At 43.4% G+C, this 25,001-nt stretch overlaps 4 protein-coding genes across 7 annotated transcripts in view; all 4 read right to left on the reverse strand.

Annotated features, from left to right (window-relative positions):
• The window catches only part of shank3b (SH3 and multiple ankyrin repeat domains 3b), a 23,297-nt gene extending 14,224 nt beyond the window's left edge, over positions 1–9,073 (reverse strand). For 2 of the 3 annotated variants that reach the window (XM_077545362.1, XM_077545361.1), the window contains exons 1-6: positions 8,845–9,073; positions 5,445–5,632; positions 2,088–2,259; positions 1,754–1,957; positions 729–800; positions 544–652 (exon numbers count right to left, since the gene is read on the reverse strand). In XM_077545362.1, the coding sequence (XP_077401488.1) occupies positions 544–652; positions 729–800; positions 1,754–1,957; positions 2,088–2,255 (553 nt within the window). In that variant the 5' untranslated portion in view covers positions 2,256–2,259; positions 5,445–5,632; positions 8,845–9,073. The remainder of the gene's footprint in view (positions 1–543; positions 653–728; positions 801–1,753; positions 1,958–2,087; positions 2,260–5,444; positions 5,633–8,844) is intronic. The other variant, XM_077545363.1, reaches the window with a different exon arrangement.
• A 1,284-nt stretch (positions 9,074–10,357) lies between these two features.
• On the reverse strand, positions 10,358–12,165 carry LOC144035587 (uncharacterized). Its single transcript, XM_077545371.1, has 6 exons — positions 12,001–12,165; positions 11,295–11,457; positions 11,112–11,213; positions 10,860–10,985; positions 10,665–10,706; positions 10,358–10,536 (listed from the first exon to the last, which is right to left on the reverse strand). The coding sequence occupies exons 2-6, from the start codon at positions 11,448–11,450 to the stop codon at positions 10,438–10,440; spliced, it is 525 nt and encodes a 174-aa protein (XP_077401497.1). The 5' UTR covers positions 11,451–11,457; positions 12,001–12,165; the 3' UTR covers positions 10,358–10,437.
• Positions 12,166–13,021: 856 nt separating this feature from the next.
• nots (nothepsin) lies at positions 13,022–17,198 on the reverse strand. The gene is made up of 9 exons (XM_077545370.1): positions 16,925–17,198; positions 15,994–16,174; positions 15,297–15,414; positions 14,609–14,727; positions 14,309–14,508; positions 14,066–14,194; positions 13,798–13,942; positions 13,440–13,538; positions 13,022–13,233 (listed from the first exon to the last, which is right to left on the reverse strand). The coding sequence occupies exons 1-9, from the start codon at positions 16,987–16,989 to the stop codon at positions 13,057–13,059; spliced, it is 1,233 nt and encodes a 410-aa protein (XP_077401496.1). The 5' UTR covers positions 16,990–17,198; the 3' UTR covers positions 13,022–13,056.
• A 113-nt stretch (positions 17,199–17,311) lies between these two features.
• Positions 17,312–24,222, reverse strand: cct2 (chaperonin containing TCP1, subunit 2 (beta)). 2 transcript variants are annotated; one of them, XM_077545364.1, is made up of 16 exons: positions 24,108–24,222; positions 23,265–23,339; positions 23,120–23,185; positions 22,868–22,979; positions 22,708–22,784; positions 22,455–22,567; positions 22,155–22,357; positions 21,909–22,009; positions 21,706–21,833; positions 20,419–20,522; positions 20,211–20,330; positions 19,383–19,511; positions 19,219–19,322; positions 19,039–19,138; positions 17,649–17,790; positions 17,312–17,573 (listed from the first exon to the last, which is right to left on the reverse strand). In XM_077545364.1, exons 1-16 carry the CDS (start codon positions 24,108–24,110, stop codon positions 17,543–17,545), a joined length of 1,608 nt encoding a protein of 535 aa, XP_077401490.1. In that variant the 5' UTR covers positions 24,111–24,222; the 3' UTR covers positions 17,312–17,542. The 2 variants fall into 2 exon arrangements, with proteins under 2 accessions (XP_077401490.1, XP_077401491.1); XM_077545365.1 differs by lacking the exon at positions 24,108–24,222 and adding an exon at positions 23,975–24,079.
• Between the last annotated feature and the right edge of the window lie 779 nt (positions 24,223–25,001).

The following is a 25,001-nucleotide window of genomic DNA, read 5'->3' on the forward strand; positions in this document are numbered from 1 at the left end:
ATTTATTAAAAAATATTTAAACCTAATTATTTTAAGGATTAAATTTAAACAAAAATAATTTTAGTCAAATTTTTAAATAATTGCAAAACTCAAATTATATATTAAAAGACCAGGGTTGAGAAACACTGTTTTAATGACTCCCAATTTTTTTTTATCAAATTTCTTTTAAATCAATATTTCATCAAAATAAAATAACATTTTTAAATAAAATACAAACTTTTTTTTTTTTTTTTGCACTTTACATAATTCAAAGTGTGACATGCACTTCTTCCAAACCACATGGCTACAAACAGAGCAGCAAGTTTACAAAAACGATTTGGTGGTTGTATTTAGCGGCTTTTCCGACCACTCTCGTGTTTTCAAAAAGGTGACTCGTGACAATGTGAGTGGAACCATTTTGACATCGTTTGACAAGAAAGGAGCCCACGGCAATCACAAGACAAGGCGTCCATTTACACGTTGCAAAAGCAGCCATTTTCCCTCTTATGGGAAACCCGAGATATGTGGAACATTTTGCATTATTTTGAAAGAAGGTTTACATACCGCCGCTGTCCGAGTCGTGGAAGTTGGGATCGAGGCCTTTTTCCAGCCATTTGGAAACCTTCTCCACGTTCTTCTGGTGGACATGTTCCATGAATCGCTTCAGGTTGGCCTGAGACGGACCAACACGTCGGTCAGCACAGCTTCTCACTCATCCCGTTTGTCTTATTGTGAAAGTCTTTGCTTACTTTTGTGTGCAGCTTGGCCAGCTGCTTATCGTCTACGTAAGTCTGCGTGTAAATTCTGCGTTTGTAACGAAACTAGAAGACAACATCCCAATGTTAATGCACGGGAAAAAGTACCGTTTTTAGTGCAGTGTTCGAAATCACTCACTCGTACCCCGATCACGAGATGTTTATAAAGTTCGCCCCGTAAGATGAAAACCCAATTTCCATTTGTTTTTGGAATCGATCCTCTGTCTCATTCTGACAAAAACAATAATTCTACTGGACTACATTTGAGTTTCTAATTCAGTGGAGTCCTCTAGACCAGTGTTTCTCCAATGGGGGTACGTAAGGGCACTCCAGGGGCTACGTGAGATTTTAAAATACATTTCAAAAGTAGCATCCATGCAAAAAATCTTTATAAATAATAGTAAATAACTCATGATTAAATTCTGTAAATATTTCAGTTAAATTTCATTGTCCTCAAAGACCTGATTCTCCCGATAGCAGAATGGTTCGACCCGACCTGTTATATGCCACCTTGACTGAACTCATTTCAAAACTTTATTTAAAATTACGTTGGAGGTCACTTTGTGGTGCTAATTTTAATGCGCGCAAATATTTATTCAGAAAATTACTCTTTCTTCTTTATTAGTTATATCTCTTTATTTCCAAAAAGTTCAACACTGAAGGTCCAAAATTTGATAAATCAGACAATGATGACCCAACACTATATTATAAGTCTTTTCCGTTTTTTTCAACCAAAAATCCTTTGCACTGGTTAGGGCGTACTTGGTTGAAAAAAATAATATTTCACAGGGGGTACATCAATGAAAAATGTTGAGAACCACTGTTCTAGACAACAATTCTACTCTCTGGTTTGGAGCTCAGGCCATAGCCTTGTCTAATCGAAAAAAAAAAAAAAAGTGATTTGCTGCAGTTTTGTGGCATCTCCGTCCCGATCCCGCCGCCGGGCTTCACTATAGTGGGTCGAGAGTGATTCCGAACACAGCCTGGCTTTCCTGAAATGGTCTGCGAAAGAAGCGCACCTCGAGGTATGGAATGGGCGTAATGGGTGGGAGAGGGTACTCTTTCAAAAGTCGCTCCTCGTCCAGAAACTTGCCAGCTCGGCCGTTGAACGCCGGCTGGAAGAGACCATAGTTCAAAACATCCGACAGAGACTGAGTCAAGGTGACCAGGACCCTCTGCTTACTGGTCCAAACGGGTAACTCTGGGTCCAGCCGCAAACACTTCTGAGAGAGCCACAGACGCACACATGGACATGTTTGAAGCCACACTCGCTCACTTTGGCTTTGCCGTCACTTCCTCGCCATCCTCCGGCCGGCGCGCGGCCACGAGTGTGCTAGCTAGCGTGTGTGTTACCGTCTGCTGCAGGTCCGGGATGCCGATGCGGACCACGATGCTGTTTCCAGAGGGAGGGTCCTCCGCGTCGTCGTCCCGGGCGACGGTAAAGCCTGTCGGGTTGCCGTTAGTAACCGCCTGTTGGCGTGGGCGATCATGTTTGGTGTCAGCAGCCGGACTCAGAGGCATGTGGCTGCGAGACAGGAAATCGCTACCAGTCAAACCACAGGTGAGAAACGCTCAATCGCCGGCGCCCATATCACTCACCCGGCAGTAAGTCAGGTATTATGGCGAGAAACTTGAAAAATAACATCAGTGACTAATTTGTGATTTATCACTATGTTTTTTTCTCTCATTTTTTAAATAGTGACTAGTGACAAAAACTTTGGTTGTAAAATTTGAGGATGAACCTAAAATGCACTTTAACCTTTACAGGTGAGCTTCATTTGGGACAGTCCAGCTGTTGATTGTTTCAAGTCATGTTGCCAGCCATCATCTGGCCGTCGCCTTCTGCTAATAATGGCTGTGGAATGTTATATCACTTCCTGTTTTTCAACTCTGGGAAAACTGCACGCGCGCACACACACACACACACACACACACACACACACTAATGAATTCCGAGAAGAATCCAAGGGCCGATCCTTTCCAAGGAACGATTTCTCACTGCCAACAAGTTGTCATGCTCACAAGTTGCGTTTACACATCTGTCAATCTGGCCAAGTGCAAATCAAAGTACAGTCGCTTCTCTACTTCCTGTTATCGAGACTCTACTTCCTGTTCATGAAGACGAGTCACTCGATGAAGCCCCAAATCGAACGACCGCTCGCATCCCGGTGAGTCGGCGAGGGCACGAGTGGCGTGTTGTCATGGCAACTGGAATAGCAGGGAATCCTGTGCTAACCTCACTGTGTCACTCTCCGCGTATGCGTGTTCGACATGCTCGCTGTTGCCATGGCAACGCAGCTGAACAAATTTTCGCAGTTTGCCGTGTGAAAACTACATCCTACCTGCTGACTTGCGCTCTTTTTCCGTCCGCCTCTGACACATCTGGGACATCGTCAAATGGCGGGCGGGTGCCGGTCGCCATGGCGAGATGTTTGCGGAGAGATTTGGGGGAGCGGAGCTGGCAGATGCTCCTCCAGACAACGTGGCGTTCGCTTCTGAGATCTTTTAGAAAAGCGAAGCGGGCCGACGGGACTCTTAAACTGGGGCCCCCGTGAGTCGTAGCTTGGTGGTATCATGTGTGATAAATTACTAACTATGTTATGTCATCTAATGAAAAAAATAAACTGCATATGGTTATCGGCAATAAAACAAAGATAATGAACCTATTTACTTTACTTTTTCGGGAGCAAAAATCTTCTTTTTTAACTGAAGGCATAAAAAGTATTATATAGAATATAGTCTCTTTTTTCCCAAGAAAAAAAAGGTGTATTTTTTTAGGTTGTCAAACGATAAAAAAAAAAAAAAAAAAATCGGATTAATCACATCTTAGAATTTTGATTAATCACGATTAATCACTTGATTAAAAAGTCTTTTTACCCCAAAAATTTGCCCATTAAATTTGAAGAGCATATTTTCATGTTAATTCTTTCGACATTTAATGTTATGAGGCCGTCTTCCACATTTTTTTTTTATCCACTGCACACTTTTCTCCTTTTTTTTTCCAATTACAGTACAACATTCTATTTTTTTTAGGGTGAATGGTGTAGTTTTTCACAAATTTAATTATTTTTTTTCCAAGGATAAAATACTTTTTTTTTTTAAATAAATTCTCCTTTTTTTCTCTTCAAAAAACAGATTTTTGAGGCTAAAGTTCTATTGAAATTTGTATAAAGCATTATTTTTTGAGAACTAAAAGTGCATTTGCTTGAGATAAATTGTATTTTTTGAGAACTAAAGTCTTTTTCTATGAAATTGTATTATTTTGAGAAAATTTTATATTCCCATAAAAAGGCATTTTTTCAAGAATAAAATCGTATTTTTAAATAACTAAAGGCACATAAGTTTCAGAATAAACGGCTTACTTCTGGGGAAAATGGGATAAAATTAAATAAACAAAGTTGTCGTAACATTGTTATAACTTTGTCACAACACCTTTTTAATTCTTATTGCATTTAGCCTGGTTTAATCGGCAAGCGGGTTCCTCAGAAAAAAGCGGGTTCCTCAGAAAAATGTCTCCCCTGAACCCCGGAAAACTTTCGGAGCCCTGCTTTTAGCAGACAGGAAGTGAAAAAAAGAAGCCCCTCGCCAGGTGCAAGTGGTTTATTTTGGGCTGGTGATAACACTTGACTCAGACTGTTGAATAAGTGATGACGAGCCAGGCGGCCGACTTTCCCGCATTGTCTTGTGCAAGGCTGACGCTCCACAAGTGAATAACCACCAGCAGCCCAAAGAGCGTTCAGCGGAAAACGCTGGCACCCCGCTTCGCTCTCATCTGCTATTGTATGACGTCATCACTTTGCCAGAACAACAAGCCGACTAATGTGGTTACTTGCCATCCTTGCACTTCACGAATTCAACTCTGGGTCTGGACACAGCAAGTCACAAAAAAAGTCTAAGTTTCCATCCATCCATCCATCCATTTTCTTAACCGCTTTTCCTCACAAGGGTCGCGGGGGGTTGCTGGAGCCTATCCCAGCTGGCTTCGGGCAGTAGGCGGGGCAACACCCTGAACTGGTTGTCAGCCAATCGCAGGGCACACAGAGACGAACAAACAAGAATCCACACTCACAATCACATCTACGGACAACTTGGAGAGTTCAATTAACCTGACATGCGAGTCTTTGGAATGTGGGAGGAAACCGGAGCCCCCCCCCCCCGGAGGAAACCCAAGCAAGCACGGGGAGAACATGCAAACTCCACCCAGGAAGGCCGAAGCCCGGACTCGATCTCACGTCCTCTGCACTGGGAGGCGGACGTGCTAACCAGCCAGCCACCGTGCCGCCCGTCTAAGTTGCCATTAACCAAAATGTTGATGAGAGGTAGAAGTTTCTCTAAATGAAGCTCCTCAGTTGGAACCAAGATGCTTCAAGATGGCGGCAACGCACTACTTTTGTCCACTTAAAATCACTTTAACATGGTAGCAAGATGGTGGCAGAGCAAATCTGTTGTCTAAATGAAATACTGCACCTCACCATTCAAAAAGATTGCTCAAGATGGCGGCAAAGCAATACTTCTGTCGACGTGAAGCTCCTCAGCAATGATCCTTGGGACCAGGATCCCCCAAGATGGGCCCAATGTGTAAATAAAGCTCCTCAACTCGATCCCAAGTCAAAGTCAAGATGAGTCTTTCAAGTCTTAAAATTAAGTCTGCATTTAGCCAGCGCTGATATTGATCCCGTGTGTTGCGTTGCGTTGGATGAAGCCTCCTACCTATTGGCAGCACTCCCATCAAACTTTTCCAAAGCGCGATGCGATCCCAAGCCTGACGGCGTTACTGCTTCAGGCTTCCGATCTTCGTCCGATCCGGTCCACTCGGAGGGGGTCGCTCGGCGGTCTGGAGGTCCGGGATGGCGGCGGGGAGACCTTCAGACAGTATTGTGGGAGTTGGTCGGCCCATCCTGGGGAGGGGAAGGGGGGGGGGGAGCGAGAGGAAGATGGGGGGCGGGCGCCAGGATGTGGAGAGGGGGGCGGGGGGGGGGGGGGTTGGGGGGGGGGGGGGTAAGAGGAGAAAACAAAAGCGGCAGGTTGGTGGAGGCCACAAGGAGACAACATGACCACAATCTCTTTTGGAAGCCATTTTTGAGACACATGCCGTCATATTGTTTAGAGCAGGGACTATTTTGATGCTAACTTGGGAGCTAAATGCTAACTTGAGATGAGCTAAATGTCACAACAGAAATGGAAGCAGCTCAACTTTTAGCACTCAGCAATTGCGATGAAGCGGTTTTGATACTCTCGCGGCGCACGCCAACCAAGTGGACATGCCACAAGCAAAAAGAATCTCCACTTTCCGCAAGGATCACAACTACTTCCTGTGACTCACACTTCCTGTTTCCTGTCTGTGTGGGCGAAGGAACGGATGCGAGGAAGGAAAAGGTGAGAAGCTGGACGACTCTGATAACGCGCACATGCAAACACGCGCACATGAAACACTTCATGGATACGTTTTGTAACATTTGGAAAGTTGAACTTCAAGTGAAATTTTTATATTAGACCCAGATTCTGATCAAGATCTGATCCACTTTCACAACCTGGTGTGATCACATAACATGTGTGTGTGTGCGTTCCAGCACACACACACACATACAAGTCACTTGATATATAAATTTTGTGACATTCAGAAAGTGAAACATTAAGACCAGATCCTGATGCAGATCTGATCCGCTTTCACGTTCAGATGTGGTCACATCATTATGCATTTGTGCATTCCACACACACACATTTGAGCCACTTGATGCACGGTATACATTTAGTGCAGAAAGTTCAAAAAGTTGAACTTAAAGTGCAATTTTAAGATGTGAAGGCCTGAGATCCAGATCTGATCCGGATTTGTTTACATACGTGTTTTGTTTACGCGTGTTTTGTGGGCAACACAAACACTGAGGTCACTTCAGTGACATTAAAGTTGGACTTCAAGTCAAATGTATTTTTAGTAGAAAAAACATGAGATCCAGTTCTGGTCCACTTTCACATCGGAAGTTGTCACATATTATTGTGTGTGTATTTGTGTGCGTGTGGTAGGCGCACAAACACACACATCTAAGTCACTTCATCTACAGAAATGTAGTGACATTTTAAAAGTTCAACTTCAAGTCAAACTTTAAAGATGCAGAAGCTTGCAATCCAGATGCGGATCCAGATTTGATCGGCTTGTGGTCACATATCCGTGTGTGTGTGTGTGTGTGCCGAAAATGTAACTCCCCTTGCCCATTACCATGGCAACCAATGGCAGGAGCTGATAAGACCCTCTCTCTCTTTCTCTCTCTCGCTCACAGACACACACACACACACACACACACACACACACAAACACACACTTGTCAAGTTTCTCACATCACTAGCAGCTGAAGCTTGGAGGCTTGTTCTTCATCTCGCAAAAACCCGGTGGACACAAGACATTAAATTGTCTCTGAAGACTCACATGTAACCATGACAACCACGTGGTGTGCCAAGGAGAGACACTTCCTGCTTGAAGTGGTCTTTTTTCCCTCCTAGCATGAGCAGCAGATCAGCTCTTAGATAGACCGCGGCCTACACACTCACTGCCGCAATTACATAACGCACACACACACACACACACACACACACACGGACGCATGCACACGCACAACGTTGAGGATGATGAGGGGATATTGGAGAAAAGAAAAAGTAGAAAAAAGTGAGGGCAAATAAGACAAGCTGGTTAGAAAGCAGAATAGAATTAAAGCATGCGAGCAAGGAGAGGAAGCATAAGGAAGAGGTGAGGAAACGATCAAGGAGAGGAGGCGAAGAAGGAAAGGAGGAGTGAAAGCAAATGAGGAAGAGGTTAGGAGTCAGAACAATTAAGGAAGGAGAGGAGAGGAATCAAGAAAAGCAAGGAGGAGGTGAGGTCATTAGAAAAGGAGAATAAGAGTCAAAGGACCAAGGAAGTGATCAAGGAAAGGAATGAGGAGTTGAAGGAGGTGAGGAAAGGAGAGGAACCAAGAGAAATGGAAGGAGGGGAGGAGATGGGGGGGTGAAGAAAAGAGGGAAATTAGAAGATGAGTCAAGGGAGTGAGGTGGTGGGGAAAGCAGGGGAGGAGTGGAGAAAATGAGAATGTGAGGAAGGAGAGAGGGATTCAGAGGAAACAAGGAGGCAACGAAGGGCAGCAGGAGTTGAGGAAATGGGTGAGGAAGGACAGGAGGTGGGGAAATTAGAGAAGGAGAAGAGGAGTTAAGGGGTGATAAAGGAGAAGAGTCATCAAGGGAAAGGAGGCGGTCAAGAAGGATGGGAGGAAACAAGGGGGTGAGGAAAGGAGAGAAAGTGTGTATTAAACAAGGAAGGAGGACCAATCATGGCAAATGGAAATGAGGAGGTAAGGAAAGTGTAGGAAAGGAGGAGGTGATAGGAGCGGAGGTGTTAAGGGAGCGAGTACTATAAGTCAAAGGAAAGATGGTGACACAGGAAAGGGAGGTGAAAACATTAGGGAAAGGAGGGGTCAAGGAAGCAAGGATGTGGCAAATAGACAAATGTAAATGAGGAGGGGAGGTGAAAAAGGAGTTTAGGAAAGGAGGTGACGACAAGGAGAGAAGGAGTCAAGGAAATGAGGAAGGAGAAGGACTCTAAGAAATTAATTGACGAGGTAGAAAAGGAGCTGAGGGAGGAGTCAAGAAGAAAGAGGAGGTGAGGAAGGAGAGGAATAGTTAAGGAAAGAAGGAGGTGAAGGAAGAAGAGGAGTGGTCAAGTAAATTAGGTGGGAGAGGAGGAATGTAGGAAACAAGGTAGTAGGACAGGACAGAAGTCAAGGAAGCCCCAGGAGTGAAACGGAGGCCTCCAAAGCAGCAGGGGGCAGCACATTGTCGGAAAAGCTGTCACTTCGCAAAAGTTGAACTGAAGAAACTTCAAATCCTTCAACAAGCTCCTCAGTTCACACCAATCTTACCTTACATCATCTTATTGTAAATTAAATGCTGACAGGTGTTCAACTATAATGATGACAGGCCACGCCCACGAGAGCACATGACGGAAGGAGACAAGTGACGGAGACAAGGATGTGACAACCAAAAAAAAAAAAGTTGCACACATGAACTCACAGCTGTTATGATGCTGACATGATCGCACGCGCTCGCACACACATGTGCAGAGACTCACCCAGCAGAGCAGCGACTTGTTCTCCATCCTGATGACTGATGGGGAAAAGAAGAGGAGGAGGATGATGGAGGAAGAGGAGGAGGAGGAGGAAGAGGAGGAGGAGTATCTGGAGACGAGAAGATGAAGAGGAGAGAGGAAGAAGCAGGACGAGTGAAAGGCTGGTCGCTTCAGCCCACGCACGCTCATGCGCGCGCACGCACGCACATACACACACGTGAGCATGCGCACGCTATCTCCCACTCCAATGCGTGGGATTGAAAACACACCTCTCTCTCTCTCGCGCGCGCTCTTCTCCTCCCTCGCTGGCTTCCACAGTGAGAGAATCGGGGTGATCGGCGTGGGTGAGGAGGAGCGGCCCCGTTGCCATGACGACGATGCACCGGAACAAGAAGGGGGGGGGGGGGTTCGGGGGTAGCCCTCTTCGGCCTATCGCGGCTCACCTGGTGCATGATGGGAAAATGAATACAAAACCTTACTATTGGAAATCCGTCCAAAAAGTACAGTGGTGCCTTGAGATAAGAGTTTAATTCATCCTGTGAGCACGCGCAGAACGGAAAACTCTCGGATCTCAAATCTTCTTTTCACATTGAAATGAATGGAAGTGACATTAATCTGTAAAAGCCTCCCTAAAAATAGCACAATTTTATTTTGTGATTTGTTTGTCGGGTTACTTATATCTCAAAAGCCTCACTGTATATGTAGATAATATAGTACAATATATAAAAATCACTTGGCTTTTCTTGGTTGGTCAACTTGTCTGATGCAACATGGCCGCCATGATCAGAATCCTTCCAAGGAAATAGATCGTCACATTTCTTTTCTAAAAAGAAAAAGAGACTGAACTTAAAAATTAAAAATGTTTCTTACACAAAATAAATTCAGAGCAAGATACTGGCGTCTTTGCAGCTGCAGTGTAACAGCACCCTCTGCTGGAGGTGTTCGCCACTGCTCCTCTGCGTTCAGCGCTTTTTTTTTTCCAGTCGAGACGCAAAGCGCCAGTTGCCATGACAGCCATGATGTCACTCAGTCATCACACAAAACTAGAGCTAACGGTAGTTACATTTGATTGTCAGAGACAATTGAACAAGCAATCTTAAACTGTACTTCATAACAGTTGCTTGAATTCAGTAATTGGTAACTTCGTTGGTTGTTTTGAGTAGGAATAAAATCTTACCTAAAAAAGTGCTGATTATTTGTATATTAATAATGTCAAAAAGTGAGTCCGAATACAAGGAGCCAAAATATGTAATATCTATTACATAGCTTATTTTCATGATAAAATAATGAATTCTAATGCATTCGTTTATTTAAAGAAAATGAAAAAACAGTCAAATGCCAAAAAATGTCTAGTTTTTATTTGGTCCCTTTTTTTCTAGAGCTGTATTACAATTAATAAATAAAAAGTAATGCAACAAATATTACAGGAAACTACAAAGTAAGTAGGTCATATAAATGCTTAGTGTGCTGGATGATGTATTTTAAATTGAGTATTGAAGGACAAACCAGATTTTAATTGAACAAAATTGATTTATTTTGCAGTAAAAAAATAATAATTAAATCCTGGTTTCAGTGTTGTCGCCTTGTGTGTTTGATTTACGTGTCAGTGTGTCCCTCCAACAGCAAGTCCACATAGGCGCCCGTCACCAGACTCTCCTTCGCCACTCCCAACTGCACCATCAGACCCTCGGCCACCTGCAAACGAAAAACTGAGGATAAAGAGCATCCTAGCACATGGCCAATTTAGCGCACTAGTAGGATATAGAATAAATGCTCAAACATAGTCCCATCTTCCACCTTCGAAAGGATAAAAACAAGCGCACCTGCTGGCCGTCCTCTAGCGTCTGATCTGGACGCATCACCACCTGGAGACACATTCAAACACTTCACTAGAGACACAGACTTCACATGAGGACTGGCCCATAAAAATTCTCATTCAAAATAAAAAATAAAAAAGTCAAATTAACGGATGAAGGACCACACAGCACTGGTTGCCAAAAGGTTGACAAAGATGAGACCTCGAGTTCCATGTAGTGTCCCAGGCCCTCCACTGTATCCAGATGCACCCGCGTTTGACCAATCAGGAAGAGACGTCGCTCTTTACGCACTTCGCCTTTCACACCCAAGGCGTCAGAGAGCACAGCCTTAACACACACACACATGGGATGCTTAAATATATAAATGCAGTCGCACACACACAAAATGTAGAAACAAAACACACATGGTACGCGTAAAGAGAGAGAGACACACACACACACGCACATCCACACCTTAAGTCCAGTCGGGTCCGAGGTGGGGCTGATGGAGTATCGGGACAGTTTGGGTCCGTCCGTGTCGGGACGCTCGTAGAAGATAAGCTGACCTGAGCCGTCCTATACAAACGCAAAAAATAAATCCGTGTTGAAATGTATCCTCCAGATTGACGGGACAGACGGAGGGCCGGACGGACGCACCATAAAGTCTCGTAGTTTGAGTCGTCCTTGGCGGCTGTGGAAGAAGGTGTCGTGCTGCCTGATGACGGTGCCTTCCGATTGGCTGAGCTGGGACGCCACCTTGGCGAACTGCAGCGGCTGGCTCACTTTGGCTTTAATCTCCACGTTGGACGGCATGTCGCCACTGAGCATGTGCGGAACGCGTAAGGACATCGTCGCCATTCGTCATCATCACTCATACATTCATTATGGACTGGTCATTTCACCAGTCAATCATATAGGCAGTTGATTGGTCACTACAATGTTACAGCAATAACAGCATATACTGTAGAGAGTAGAGACAAACAACAGACTGGTCGCCAGTCGATATCAAGTCAAGAAAGAGGCAAAGAGATCACGAGGGGGAAAAAATTTAACTAAATAAAATATATACTGTACCTACTTTTCTTTTTATTATAAAATACATAGTTTATATATATAGTACAATATAAGCTATTAACTGCCTCTGAAGCATACTGAGTTAAAGGTCATCCTTTAAAAACCCAAGTCATGTTAAGACATTATGACGTCAGACAGGTGATTAACGGCAAGGTGCTGATGTCCCTCATGCTAAGGTTGCTAGTTAGCTTAACAGCGTCAAGCTAACAGCACGCCATCATTGATAACTTCTTGGCCAGCAGCTCGTCATAGTTAGTCTACAAACACAACAAATAGTCTCGTTACTCACAAGTAAAAGTGCTCAGCTTCACTTTTTGGGAGAATGTTGACTCTTCCGGGTTGTTTTTCAGCGAGTGAAGGCGACCGTGCTCTTTGAGTTTGCCGCGAAAACTGCGACAGTCGGAAATCAGTTCTCAGAGCATACCGGAAGTCAATAAGTGCGGGGAAAACTGACCACAGATCAGTGCTTGGCTATAAGACACGTTGGGTAAGTGTAAACAGTGAAACGGTGTACTGTGAAGTGTGCTGTTTCTGGCGCCTGAGAAGTGAGAAAAACGTCTGCATACACAGCACAAATAAAATAAATAATAAACACCAAATAGCTACACCTTATTCACGAACCACGAGAAAATAGATATAGTAGTAAAGTTACTAACGAACTAATTTTGTGTTCTTATTATTTTTACTCTTGCTCTCATGTCACAAGAATGACAACATGAGATTGGATCAATCTCCCACTACTGACATTTTTTCCTACTCATGTACATGTACAATGAAAGCCCTTTTAAACCAAATGCACTTTCACTTACTACTGAAAAGATCTCATGCAAACAAGTATGCTCTCACACCACTTTTTTTGTTAAGATAAATTTCCCCCCAAAAAATTGAATAAATGTATGGCAATTTTGAATGTTTATATTCTTTTCATTTCTAATTCCTGATGGTTAAACGGCCACAAGAGGGCAACCAATCCCTACTAAAAAAAAAAGTGAAATGCCTTACTGGTGAAACGCTACTGACAATAAATATCAAAGTCAGGGATCTGAAACTCATTTCGTATTGGAGCCGCTGAAGATCGTAATTCCGTAATTCCGAATATCCGGGCATTTCTGATATTTCCTTTTATTCTGTTCATTGGAATCAGGTGTGATGGAGGAGGGAAACCTCTAAAACACCGTAGGGCTCATTTGAAGTCAAAATAATCCTCACAGATCAAATTACAAGGATCCAAAGTTTGACACCCCTGATGAAAGACAACCCTTCCACACAAACAATTGAAACTCTCACATCCACAACTGAAATGCTTTGATTTCCTTTATTGGTGACAATCAGCGTTAGCGTCAATTTAGCGCGTAGCAGGATGGCGAGCGAGCGCCAAGCCCACACGGTCGTTTCCTCTGTCATAGATGCTGTAGAACTTGGTGAGGAAGACGTCTCCCAGGATCCACAGCGGGCCCTGAGGCGACACGATGTCCACCGCCTGGAAACCGCTCAGGCACAGCTCTTTGTCACCCAGCATCTCCTGACGGCGGGAAAGGAGCACAAAAAGTGTCCGCCCAAGCGAAAAAGTTCTTCTTGTCTTGTCATTCATACAACCTCGAATTTTCTTTTTAAAGACAAAAAAGGGTTTTATTTACCTTTACTAGTTTCAGTGGATGCTGAAACTAGTAAAGTAAACAAATCCCGTTTTGTCTTCAAAAAGAAAAACAGAGACAGGAAGTTCCTCACCTTCCTGACGTACTGATCGGCGGTCAGCGTGAACTCGTTACCACCCAGAACGAACGTCACATGAGGCAAACTGGACAACCTGGTGCAGTCGATGAAGAACTGATGCACACACACGCACGCGCGCACACAAAACACACAGTTTGGTGAGCTGAAATGATGTCAGTGTTTTTTGATTTTTTTTTTTAAATTAACTTTTAAAACAGGTTTATTAGTTTTTGGTATTTTTTTAATGCTTTGTTTTAGGGTTTTTTCAGTTAAGTTTTCTTTCATTTTTAGTTTTAGTTATCATTATTACCTTGACACACACGATTACGGAAATACACAAACACAACTGAAATGATGCGATCGGTGTACCGACCTCGCCAATGTTGGTGGGCGTGGCTCCGATGAGCTGCTGTAGGGTGAGGATGTGATTGGTGGGCCCGGCGATGAGGGAGGTGCCCGTATCCACGATGGCCTGGCAGCCGCGAGGACAGAACGAGCTGACGCCTTGGACAGACACACTGACACGCACACGCAAACACAGAAATTGCTTTTAACCGCACAGCTTACCTGATAAACACACACAGCAACACACACACACCCGCACAAAAAGTGTTTTGTTAACGAGCCCGGTTGTGTCACACCTGTCCATGAGAACCTGCCAGTATCCTTTGGCAGTGACGGGAAGCCACGTGATCTGTCCGTCATACAACGCCTCATCCGTGCCGCCCAGCAAGAGTTCGCCATCCACGTCCCGGCCGCTACCCGACTTCCTGCGGGACGGCCGCCAACGTCTCCGTCAGTTGCCGCGGGTCAACCAACCGTCGCTTGACCATCCGCGTAATAATGAGCAATAACTTCTTGTGGCGCTTCAAGCGTATTTTCACCTGCTGAGGTAGAAGGAGAAGACGGGCTGGTCGAGGGAGTTCTGCGCCATCATGCTGTCGAAAACGGGGTTCCCCAGGATCCCGGCTAACGGCGGGTACGCCATCCCCAGGACGCCGTCAAAGCGCGCCACTACGAAGGTAGAGCCCGGCTCGTACACCGACTCCCCGAACTCCTGATTGGGGACGCTCACCTGGCCAACCTGCGCACCAACATGCACATCAGCTCTCACATATACTGAAATGCTCTCTCACAAAAAACACTATTGAGATCTGAGAGGACAGAAGAGGGCTAGCATCAACCTTGAGCGTGTCTCTGGCCATGACCCCGAGCAGGTGACCCGACCCGTAATGGATGCCAAACGTTCGTCCGTCGTGCCGGTACGAAGAAGACTCGAACGCTCTGAAGCGTTTGTGCACCGCTGCAAACACACGCGCAGGTTATTGGCCTCTTATCAGACACGGGGTCAAACCGCTCTGACTCCTCAGTTAGAGATACAAAATGGAGGTCAAGCAGTGCAGTCGTGTCTGTGTGTGTGTGTGAACCCACTTGAGCGCATTGTGTGTTTGTGCATGTGTTACGTGTGTTGTTCGCGTGCATATTGTATGTGTTCTCGTGCATTATTTTTTGTCAACTATGAATGTTATTCACACCTGAGACTTTGTAAGACTAATGAGTCACATGAGATTGAGGAGGGAAAATTGCTAATTGTGCTCAATTTGGGCATTTTCACTTAGGGGTGTACTCACTTTTGTTGCCAGTGATTTAGCTATTGATGGCTGTTTTTTTTGTTTGTTTTTTGTTATTTTGAGGGAACGATACATTTGCGTTGTTAAATGAGCTGCACAATGACTACTTTTTATTAAGGCAAATTGCCAATTATTCAATGTTGTGCCAGGAAAGGATATAATTAAAGATCCACAGAAATGTGAGGGGTGTGCTCACTTTTGAGAGATACTGTATGCGCGTGTGTTTTTGTGTGTGTTTTACCGCAGGCTTGGCTGACGCAATATGACGACGGCACCCAGAGATCCGCTGATCCAGTGTCAAAAACCACAGAGAAGTTCTGTTCTGGAGTCCCAAGACTGATCTGACCGAAGTATTGAGCCTGACCAAAAAAGAAAAAAAAATCTCATCAGCTTCCACTTATTAAAGATGACTTATCAGAATGGAGGCATGAGCATTTATCTTTGATATGGAAACACTCATTTGCTGAATTGTCTTACTACATGCTAAAAAAAAAGAAAACAAAAAAAAAGATCATTTGGTTCAAAAAAATTGATCATTTGGTTGGGCTATCTACTTGAAAAGTTGGGTCAAATGCATAACCCACATTTTTTTATTTTTTTATTGTTTGGTACAAAACAATCACATTTTTGGCGTTGCTTGGTTAAGTGAATACTGTAACCCAAAATGATGGGTTAAATAAAACGTCCACAAAACAACCCAATTTGGTTGTTTCGTACAAACCAATCAATGTTTTGGGTTGTTTGTTGGTTATCAATTTGACCCTGTTTGGGTGAAGTGAATAACCCAAAAGGCTGGGTTGTCACATTTACCAAGGTAGGTTTGCTCAATAATTGGGTTATTTCTGACTCCATTTTTTTTTTTTAGAGCGTAGTGCGGACACAGAGTGAACGCGGAGCTTAAAAGAGGATATGACGGATTCCACGCCGTGCGGTCTTACATCCATGAAGTTGTAGAGCTTCTCACTGGAGCGCCCCAGCCGCAACGAGGGTGTCCCGGCGGGGAAGCAGTGAGCGTAGCGTCGGCTGAAGGCGTCGGGGCGGTGCTCCCGCAGGAAGTCCTGCAACACACCGTCGGCGCGCAGCTGTGAGCGAATGGAGCGCTCCCGTCGCAGAGGAACCCTGAAACAAAACATTCGTCCTGATACTTCATATCCAGCTCAACGGTCATCTTCTAGTACACGCTTCGTCCCCACTAGTAGGATCTCAAATAAACACTAAAATAATTCTTGAAGGTCACTTTTTGCCTATTAGTATGCGATTTAACCTGACAAGTAATCTACTGCGTTGCACTACTAACTAGGTACAACTCGTAGACGTGTGTCAAGCCCTTGTAGCCTCCTTGCTAACTGTTGGTTTTGCCTCATGTAGTTGTCCTACTTGTGTGCTCAAATTTTATTGTAATGGAAAATTTTACTAGTTAAACACTTTACTAATGCAAACTAATGTAAGATTAGCGCTGAAAAGGCGGATGGTTCACTAGGATAACTAGTTAGAAGAAAAACTACTGGTGAAAATGTTGGTGCTACTAGTAAAGTTCATGACTCGTCTACTAGTTGTACCTAATAGTGTTACTCGAGCAGCACAGTAGATTACTAGTCAGGTCAATTGCATACTTGTTGGCAAAACTGTGAGACCTGCTCACTACTAGTATGAAAAGCCATTCCAGCGTTTCTTTGAAATCGAGCTTAATCAATAAGACAATCGAGTGCACTAGAAGTGGAAAATCACAGCCTACAAATATATGGATATTAAACTGGATATCAAATAAATGAACTAGACACTAGTCTAACGCTGGAGTAAAGCAAAGCAATGCAATGCACTAGTAGCACAACATTGACTAGTACATTTATTTTGGGTGTGATTTGTTACCTGCGCAAAGCCAGGCAGGTGGAGGCGCTCAATAGAAAAAGTAGCAGAAGCTTGCCGGCACCCATCGTGTCCACTGCGTCCGCCCCACAATGATGAGCGGCAGATGTGCGCCAGCTTATCACTGACCGGTCGCCAAAATTGGAAGGAGTCGCAATCAATACACGTGCACGACCATTCGTGTTGACTCACTGACATTTGGGATTTTGTGGCTTGGAAACAAGAACGTTGCTGCTGTTACACAAGAAAAAATACATTTGGGGCACACACACAAAAAAGTGATTGGCCGCAAGCTAATGACATGTTTGTGTGTGTGTGGGGGGGGGGGTATGATTAGTCACCAGGCAACGACAGGGCACGTAGAGAGAAAAAAAAAACAAACATGACCTGTTGATGTAACCTTAGCTTTTATTTGCATCAACAAAACAAAACATCCAAAAAACAGGTTGCTGCTGAGTGGCTAACGCTAGCACAGGCAGCTAATGTTAGCCTGACAAGTAGCTAGCGTTAGCCACTGAAGTGCTACCACAGAAGAAGAAGAAGAAGGAGGAGCATTTCTTTTTGGAAGTCCACAGATAAATAACCACACTGGGCTCCATCTTGATGGCGGTCGGTCCTCTCCTAACAAGGATGTTGGTCGGGAACTCGCTTCCTGCAAACAAACGACAGTGAGGTTCAACCTCCACTTGTGTCCGGCCGCCGTTGCTGGTTTGCGCGCGTGACCGACCTGGGCGCCGCTTTGATGATGTTGTCCACCCTCAGGATCATCTCGGCCGCCTCGGAGGCGCTCAGCAGCACCTGACGCTTCACCTGGAACGACTCGGTCACGCCCAGAGCCGACATGTCGCCCACCGTGCCCTCCCACATGTCTGCAAGGAATCCAAAACCGCTCAGTCCATAACCTTCATCTGGCTTAAGCGTGCACTAGTACCCTTTTGTCTTCACTACTAAGACAATTCAGCACACTAGTTGAACGGCTGTCTTTTTTAAACAGTTTTTCCAGTGTTAGTGCCACTTTTGGCCTCTTCAATAAAGTAAAACTACACTATGTTCAAATAGTAGACATGGGCCAAACACTACTAGCCTCTTGGACAACACAATTAGTACCAAAATGCTCACTAATGGTTTTGACTGACTAGTAACATGTAGTTGTCCTACTAGTAATTAGAAATGTCAACACAGTAGTGGGGAAAATGTTGCGAATATTTCAGTTGTTTGACTAGTGCGCAAATGGCTCTTGAGGGAAAACACGTTTGAGCATTTGTTTGATATTGATGAGATTCCGTGCACTAGTGGAACATTTTTCCCACTACTGTATGATGATATAAATTATAACATTTTTAATTCTTCATTTCATATATTAACCATTGTTACACATTATTAACATTTTAATTCTTTATATTAACATTGTCGAAATGTTTTGTGTCCTGTGCAGAGCAGATGGTGTTGATTTCGGTATAATCTGACCTTAAGCTGGGACATACTATTTAGTCTAAAAAAGTTCCTTCTCAGCGCTTTGTGCGAAAACACATTTGGTCCTTGAGAACAGAATTTGTTTCGAACACGCACTCCTGATTCTGTTTTCGCCATCGCTCATGGAAAAGTACCCAGAGAGTATGTTTTGTCTACAAATGAAAGAGAGGCGGTCGGTTTTAACTATAAGAAGCGATTTTACACGCGGAAGAGACACATTCGACGCTCTGAATCCCACCTGTTTAAGTGATGAATTAGAGGCTGTTAAATGTCCAGAGATCTCTGTTGGATTAAAAAATCATTTTTGCAAAGGTGTTTTTTCTTACATTAAATCTGTCTTCAAATTTTGGAACACGCAACGAGGACAAATAATTTTATTCCTCTTTCAATGACAATACAGCACATTAGTAGGACCACTCTGGCAAACTAGCAAAATTGGTAAGGAAACAATACCAGTGGGCATTTTAGTAGGAGGCTACTAGTGCGAGAAACAATCAGACCTAGCAGCTAGTCAAGCCTAGTAGCGTTACTGGTCCAACAGAGTAGTTTAAAAATAAGGGTTAATTGTGTACTATTAGGTGAAATGTTACTAGTGAGACAGTGGTTCTATTAGTGCTCCAAGTTGTCTTGTGTGTTCAACTCACTCAAACCGATGGAGGTCTTGTTGTCCTGGTGGGCTGCACGCAGTTGGGCCACCAGGTCAGCGCTGTCGTAGCCGGCGTTGTCTGCGATGATGGTGGGCAGCTGACAAGAAAAGAAAAAAAAATGAGAAGGAGGTCACATGACGGATTCCACGACGGACTTTTCATCCATCCCTCATTTACCATCCTCAAAGCCTTGGCGAAGGACTCCATGGCCACCGCCTCCTTCCCTGGCGTCTTGTTGGCCAAATCGCTCACGACCTTCGCCATCAGCATCTCGGAGCAGCCTGAACACAAAAAGCATCTCAGTGATGATTGCCTCGTTTGTTTACGTTTTGTGCGTTTACCTCCTCCGTAGACCGTACGCGGCTCCTTGACGGTTTGGGCCAGGACGCACAGTGCGTCATGCAGCGAGCGTTCGGCCTCATCCAGGATCTGCTGAGTGGCTCCTCGCAGCACGATGGTGCACGCTTCACCTGCGGTCACAACTTGCTTTTATCTGACTCAGGGATGTGATTTGACCAAAGTGAAATTATCTGAAAATTTAGCCGGGGGTCTGGGGGCCGCTGGCACCCAGCTAGGTCCAGGGTCCGTGATTTTAAGTACTTTCAATGCACTCACATGACAAAGAAATAGACAAAACAACAGCATAAATTTTCAATGTATATTGAACTATCCCATATAAAATGGCAGTTTTAGTCAACTCAAAATCAGTCACATTCAAAAACATTGGACTGCCTTTGCTTTTAAAAACTATCACTGAGAATATCATCATATCTAACTAATGTGATTACTAAGTTAACACATAAATAATGTTGAGGGGTTCAAATTTCATGAACAAATAATTGTATCATGACCAAATGAAAAGTAACTCATATTAGAACATACCACAAATGTCTTTGTTATAGCAGAAGATGTTATCTGTCGGAGTCATGTGCATACACAATGAACTACTACAAAAAAAAAATAAATAAATAAAAAACTGAATTTTTTTTGGGGGGGGGGAGATAAAAAAAAGCGGAATTCCGCGAATTAGCGGAAAAAATCACATCCCTGCTGACTAGTTTTTTAAGGTGAGAAATTTATTTGATATCCCAAAAGTGCCCTGAATTATGGACAAAAACACGTGTGCTACAAATAAACGCTCAAAGGACTTTGCGTGCGTGTGTTCGTACCCATGGCGACGCCTGAGAAGTGGATCAGCATGTCCTCGCCGATCATCACCTCCTCGATCAGCTTGCAGTGGCCCAGCTGCACCAGCTCGGGATGCTCGAACGTGGACGTGATTTCGCCGCCTACGCCACACACACACACACACACACACACACACGTTTCAAGACGCACGCACTTGTTGTTCTCAGCGACAACATCACAGTCACGTACCGGTAACGAGGGCGAGGCGCTCCACGCCGGCGAAGTCGGCGTGCTCGATGGCCATGACGCCAGCCTGAGCGAAGAGCTGCTCGGGGTAGTTGTAGATCAGCTGCCTGCAAAGTCAACACACACGATTGAGTGACTACATCACTTTAAGAAGATGAATGTTTGTCGACCTTGTATGTCCAAAGTCGGCCAATTTCATATTTACCCACAATTTGTCAGTCACAACTGGGTCTGCCATCTTTACAAATTGTGAGCCAATCCAAAGTGCTGAAAAGAGCTTGAGTCAATCAAAGCTCTGGATTGCGCCTGGCAGTGCCAATATGGACCAAATTGGCACACATTTAATTATTTACGCACAAATAATTCAATTTTAATTGATAAGTGTTGACCGTTTATGTAACTTTAAAAATATATATATATATATTTATAGTATTAAAAAAAAAATTTAAATGTTAACCGTTAGTTTTCATTTAAAATGACCAATATCATCATTTAAAATTCAATTTATAAGTACACATTTTAAAAATAAAAATTCAAAATAATTATAAATAAAAATGCCCAAAAAATAATAAATGTGAAATAGTACACTTTGAAAAAGTAACTTTTTCATTATTTATAATTATCTATAAAAGGTAAAAAAATTATATATTTTTGAAAATAAATGTAATTTTTTAAAAATGTATATGCAACACTTCATATTTTTATGTTCTATTACCTATAATTACACTTAAGCAATTATTAAATCAAACAGTTTTTTTTAAATTAAATTAACAACAAACTGCGCGGGTTATGTTCAAGTAAAAAATCATAATGATAAAAGAATTAACTGCTATGCCCATCACTGGATTATATTCGATACAAATAGATGCATTGCGGAGTTTGTCACTTTTTTACTTGCGATTGCCACCTCTGGCCTAAAGCGTAACTGCAGCCTCTGCGTCAAGCTCGTACATGCTGCGTGTGCAAGTACTGTTCAAATAAATTCTTCATTTTGTCAATTCTTTTGATATGTGTGTGAGTTAAAGAGTTTGGGCTGTGCTCAAAGCCAGCCTCTTGTTTTATTTATTTTTTATCAGTTTCCATCCCAATTACGTCCAACGCTAGCTAACACAACATTACATGACCGCAGGGACGATCTGATAGGCACAGTTCTCAGTTAAAAGGGCAGAGCTCTTCGTACTCATCCGAGCATGCAAGATGTAGAAAAATCGTATTTATCACATGCAACCAACAACATCCAAACATAAACGGGGGAGCATTTAGGGCGTATTGTCGATGTTGCCGAGTAACCTGTTGATGAAGCAGTTGATGCCGTGCTTGAGGATGCGTTCCACCTTCTCCTTCATCTTCTCCTTCTCGGCCAGCTCGATCTCGGCCACCTTGGCGGTGGAATCCACGCGGACCCTCGAGCCGAAGATCTGTGGGACAAGAATCAGCAAGGGTTGTCTCGGTGGTCTTTCACATCTTCTTATAGGACAACGTCCGTCACCTACCTTGATCTTGTCTGTGTCCATGCCCGTGTTGGCAATGAGGATGTTGGCGTTTTCCAGCCTTTTGGGTTGGTTCACGCCGATTTTCTTGTCCAGCAGGAAGCCTGAACAAACAAAAGCAGAAGTGCTTTGGCATACACGTTGAATTCCTTCCATCACCACGAAGAAGAAGGAAGAACCCAAAAGAAAAACAAGTACCAGAGTGCAAGTGCGTTTGCCGCCACTGACATGATGGGCGCACTCACTCACCTTCGTCCAGGTAGGAATCGGTGAGGCTTCCGCCGAGCTTCTTGATGACGTGGATGGCCTCCAGGTTGCCCGAGCCCTTCAGCCTCAAGACCGCGTCCACGGCCAGCTGGGCAAAGTGATCCTTGTGGTGGGTGAGCAGCTTGGAGGACAATGTGGTGCGCGCAATGTTTAGGAGGTCCTCTTGGAAGCGGGCCGTGTCATTGCTATGAAAACATGAGGCCAGAGAGAGATTTTTACATTAGCTATGTCGAACAGCGAGGCTTTGCTGTATACGTTCAAGAGCCAATCAAAGCAGAGCACCTGTGATCTGCAGCCGCCTCCCTCAGCGCGTCTCTGGCCACCTGTGTCGACTTCCTCCATCCCGAAATGATGGTTTGGGGGTGGATCTTCTTGGCGATCAAAAGCTCCGCCTCCTGTCAGTCAAAGAGGAAGTGTGTCACGCTTTGTGTAGGAAGTGTATATCGCTCATGTGGCACTACACACAATCCAAAAGGCCTGTCAAATCAGTTTATTTACAAAATATATCAATATAACATAATATAAAGCTCCTCACCCGCAGAAGCTCGGCCGCCAGAACGGTGACGGAAGTGGTTCCATCGCCGACTTCATCATCCTGCACCTTTGACATGTCTGCGCGCACACACACAAACAAAATGTGCGTCATCTCCCTGTGAGGTACACACTTCACTCCCAACCAAGCGTTTTCCACTCACCAACCAGAACTTTGGCAGCAGGGTTGTCGACGCCGATGGCCTTGAGGATGGTGGCGCCGTCATTGGTCACAGTCACAGAGCCGCTTTTGCCGCCGCCCATCAGGATCTTGTCCTGTAAAACACAACACGCACATGAGCGCAACTTACACATGGTTTATAATTACCGTAACATCTCTGCTAATTTGCATGAGCTCATCAATGGTGTTACACATTATGTTAGGATCAAGTTGATAGACAGACAAATATACTCACCATGCCTTTGGGTCCGAGGGTGCTTTTCACCAGGTCACCGATGGCGATGGCGCCCACAAAAGACGACTGCAGGGAAAATGTGGGACCCTTATGAGCTTGACAATGGCACTTTATTTAAATTTACAGATAAAGTACAAACACGCACCAGGCGGGCAGTTTCTGCTTTTTCTTCATCGGCTCCATGTTTGAAGATGTTGACCGGGGCCATCGACAGGGACGCCTGCAGAAAACACATCATCGTCATCATCTTGTTAGGACACAATTTCACAACAATGATCGATTAAAAAATGCGAAATCAATCTCCTAAGAAAAACAAAACTACCAATGAATCAAAACAAACATAAACGTAACAATAATCTACAACGAAAGAAACACTTAAATCTCAAAAACTTTTCGAAGCCAATAAATCCGTGCTCCCCTGAACGCAACATCATTTATCCAGGAACCCACGAGAACCTTCGAGAAAATCTGTCAAAATTACTAATGGTTGTTACAAATAAATACGCAAAAAATGACATTTTACAAGCAGTACATGCTCGACCCCATCTGTTAATTACTTTCTTTACATGTATCCATATTCTAAGTAAATTTTTGATGAAGCGCTGACAGCAGACTGAATGACGAATTTAGCCGAGGATGCTAACGAGCAAAGTGCTAAGAAAGCCATACAAAACGCAAAATAAAACACATAATCTTTTCCCATTTGTTAATGCAGATTGATCGACATTTAAAACGACATTTAATGACGTTGAAGATCGAGCTGTTGTTAGCATCAACTAGCGTACTAACAACGCCCATGTGCTCGCCGGTTAGCATTGACAGCTAGCGGGCGCTAACAGAGGCAAAGATGCTCGCCTCGTGATGTCATCTTCCGAAAGACGTCTGTATGCTTAATTTTGAACGTTTAATAGAAACTCTGCGTTTGCTTCAGTGTGGGGTCTTAAAGTTAAAAAAGAGTAACTAAAGAGTAAATCAAGTCGAAACTCACCATGATGTCTGCGTTTTTAAGGCGGACACAGAAGAAAGGGATGGGCTTCTTCTTCGTGATGTTATTTCCGGCAGATTAGAAAATGTGGTGCTCCTTACTGCCCCCTACAAGAGAAAATAAACCAAAACCTAAAGAAACAAAACAAAAAGTCAATTTTAATCAGTTTTATCGATTATTTATTCAAAATAAATAATAGAAAAAACTAAATAAATACAAACTAATAGTAATATAATAATACAATAATAGTAAATAATAGTAAATAATAAATATATATTTATATTTTTTTATACAGAAACTAGAATAGTAAATAAAAAGAATCTATAATAATCTATAATATAAAGAATACTACTAATAATAAAAAAAAATAAAAATAAACAAGTTGACATGTAGGCTACCTTTAACATTTATTTATTTTATTAAATAACTGATAAAAGTAATAAATAAAAAGCACTTTTCTCTATTTGCATTCATTCACATACGCAGTAAACCAAAAAACAAGGAAAAAATGGTGTGAAAACAGAACAATCAAAATATATTTAAACAAAAAGTTAAATAAAAAAAAACTAACTGAAAAAAAAAACCCTCAGAAAAAAACAGGTTTTGTTTTAATGCAATATGCTTCCATAAAATATGAGTTAATCCAGCTTCTTTTTATCCGTCGGGACGAAATCTGGCCAACCTCAAACCACATGGTTTTCTTGCACTGGAAGGACAGTATGACTAGTTAGCGCTGATGCACTATTTCGCTGGTTTGCCAACCATAAATAAACCTCAGACAAATTTGTGCGTTTTGTTGGGGCTAAAACGGATTAATTGCATTCCTATTCATTTCAATTGGGACATATGCTTTGAAACTCATATCTAAAGTCATCATATTTCAACCACTTTTTTGTG

The sequence above is a fragment of the Vanacampus margaritifer genome, chromosome 15, assembly GCF_051991255.1.
Source record: "Vanacampus margaritifer isolate UIUO_Vmar chromosome 15, RoL_Vmar_1.0, whole genome shotgun sequence".
Lineage (NCBI taxonomy): Eukaryota > Metazoa > Chordata > Actinopteri > Syngnathiformes > Syngnathidae > Vanacampus > Vanacampus margaritifer.

Bases quoted from the DNA above. Each gene is read 5' to 3' on its own strand.
- nots (XM_077545370.1), bottom strand. From the start codon at position 16,989: ATGGGTGCCGGCAAGCTTCTGCTACTTTTTCTATTGAGCGCCTCCACC. The intron at 16,175-16,924 runs GTAACAAATCAC...GTTTTGTTTCAG, and splicing joins ACCTGCCTGGCTTTGCGCAG to GGTTCCTCTGCGACGGGAGC. The intron at 13,234-13,439 runs GTGAGGAACTTC...TCCCGCCGTCAG, and splicing joins CCGATCAGTACGTCAGGAAG to GAGATGCTGGGTGACAAAGA.
- LOC144035587 (XM_077545371.1), bottom strand. From the start codon at position 11,450: ATGCCGTCCAACGTGGAGATTAAAGCCAAAGTGAGCCAGCCGCTGCAG. The intron at 11,214-11,294 runs GTGCGTCCGTCC...GCGTTTGTATAG, and splicing joins TCAAACTACGAGACTTTATG to GACGGCTCAGGTCAGCTTAT. The intron at 10,707-10,859 runs GTCTCATCTTTG...ATGTGTCTCCAG, and splicing joins GACACTACATGGAACTCGAG to GTGGTGATGCGTCCAGATCA.
- cct2 (XM_077545364.1), bottom strand. The intron at 22,010-22,154 runs GTGAGTGAGTGC...TTGTTTGTTCAG, and splicing joins CGATTCCTACCTGGACGAAG to GCTTCCTGCTGGACAAGAAA. The intron at 20,331-20,418 runs GTACGTGACTGT...TGTGTGGCGTAG, and splicing joins GCGCCTCGCCCTCGTTACCG to GCGGCGAAATCACGTCCACG.